The 792-nt window shown below is 50.8% G+C and overlaps 1 protein-coding gene across 1 annotated transcript in view; it reads right to left on the bottom strand.

Moving 5' to 3' along the window:
- ACADS (acyl-CoA dehydrogenase short chain) overlaps positions 1–792 on the bottom strand; it is a gene marked incomplete at its 5' end in the record, with an annotated part of 14,298 nt that extends 13,506 nt beyond the window's left edge. Inside the window, one exon of the mRNA XM_019649061.1 lies at positions 631–792. Coding sequence (XP_019504606.1) covers positions 631–792 — 162 coding nt within the window. The remainder of the gene's footprint in view (positions 1–630) is intronic.

Genomic DNA, 792 nt, shown 5'->3' with positions numbered 1-792 from the left:
GGGCCCTCTGGCGTCCCAAGCCAGCTCTTAACCAAAGCGCCACTCGGCCGGCCCTCTATTAAATATTTATACCATGTGCCAGGCCAGGGGATACAGCAAGAACCTGTAATTACACGTGAACTGATGCAAATGGAAGAACACAATGGCACAGCAGACAGACATGGATTCAAGCCCTAGCTCTGCAGTTCAATGACTCCATGGCCTTCGACACCTTCTTTAACCCTCTCATCATTTGAATTTCATCAACTGTACAACAGGGTATATAACAATAGTACCTTCACATCACAGGGCTGTTATGAAGAACAGATAAGCTAATACCTCTCAAGCACTGAGAACAGTGCCTAGCACACGGTAAGCATGCTTTCAGCACTGAGTACTTCATTAGCACAATGCCTGGCACACAGTAAGCATATCGACCATCCACCATTAATACTGTCATTCCAAAAGTTACACCCTGGCTACAGGACTTGTGCTGGACAAGGGAGACCTCCAAAGCATTTTCTGGGTCCCATGACCTGCCTTGGGGTTCTTTGACTGCAGTCTCAGTGTGTCTCTGGCTGTCACTGTCACCACTCATCCAGGAGCCGAGGGCAGACCACCATCATGGGCTTCAGAGGTTGGTTCTCTCACCTGAGCCCCTGGGAAGCGGTGTTCCTTGTCCACCTGGGCTGCGATGGGAACCAGCTCCTTCTGGGCAAAGTCCCGGCATGTGTGACGCAGCATCTGGTGTGTCTCGGGCAGTTCCACAGACTGGTAGATAGTATGTAACTGACGACAGAGGGCTGCCAGCAA

Source organism: Hipposideros armiger, unplaced genomic scaffold (genome assembly GCF_001890085.2).
Source record: "Hipposideros armiger isolate ML-2016 unplaced genomic scaffold, ASM189008v1 scaffold_129, whole genome shotgun sequence".
In the NCBI taxonomy this organism is placed as follows: Eukaryota; Metazoa; Chordata; class Mammalia; order Chiroptera; family Hipposideridae; genus Hipposideros; species Hipposideros armiger.
This window is presented reverse-complemented; position numbering and strand designations above follow the sequence as displayed.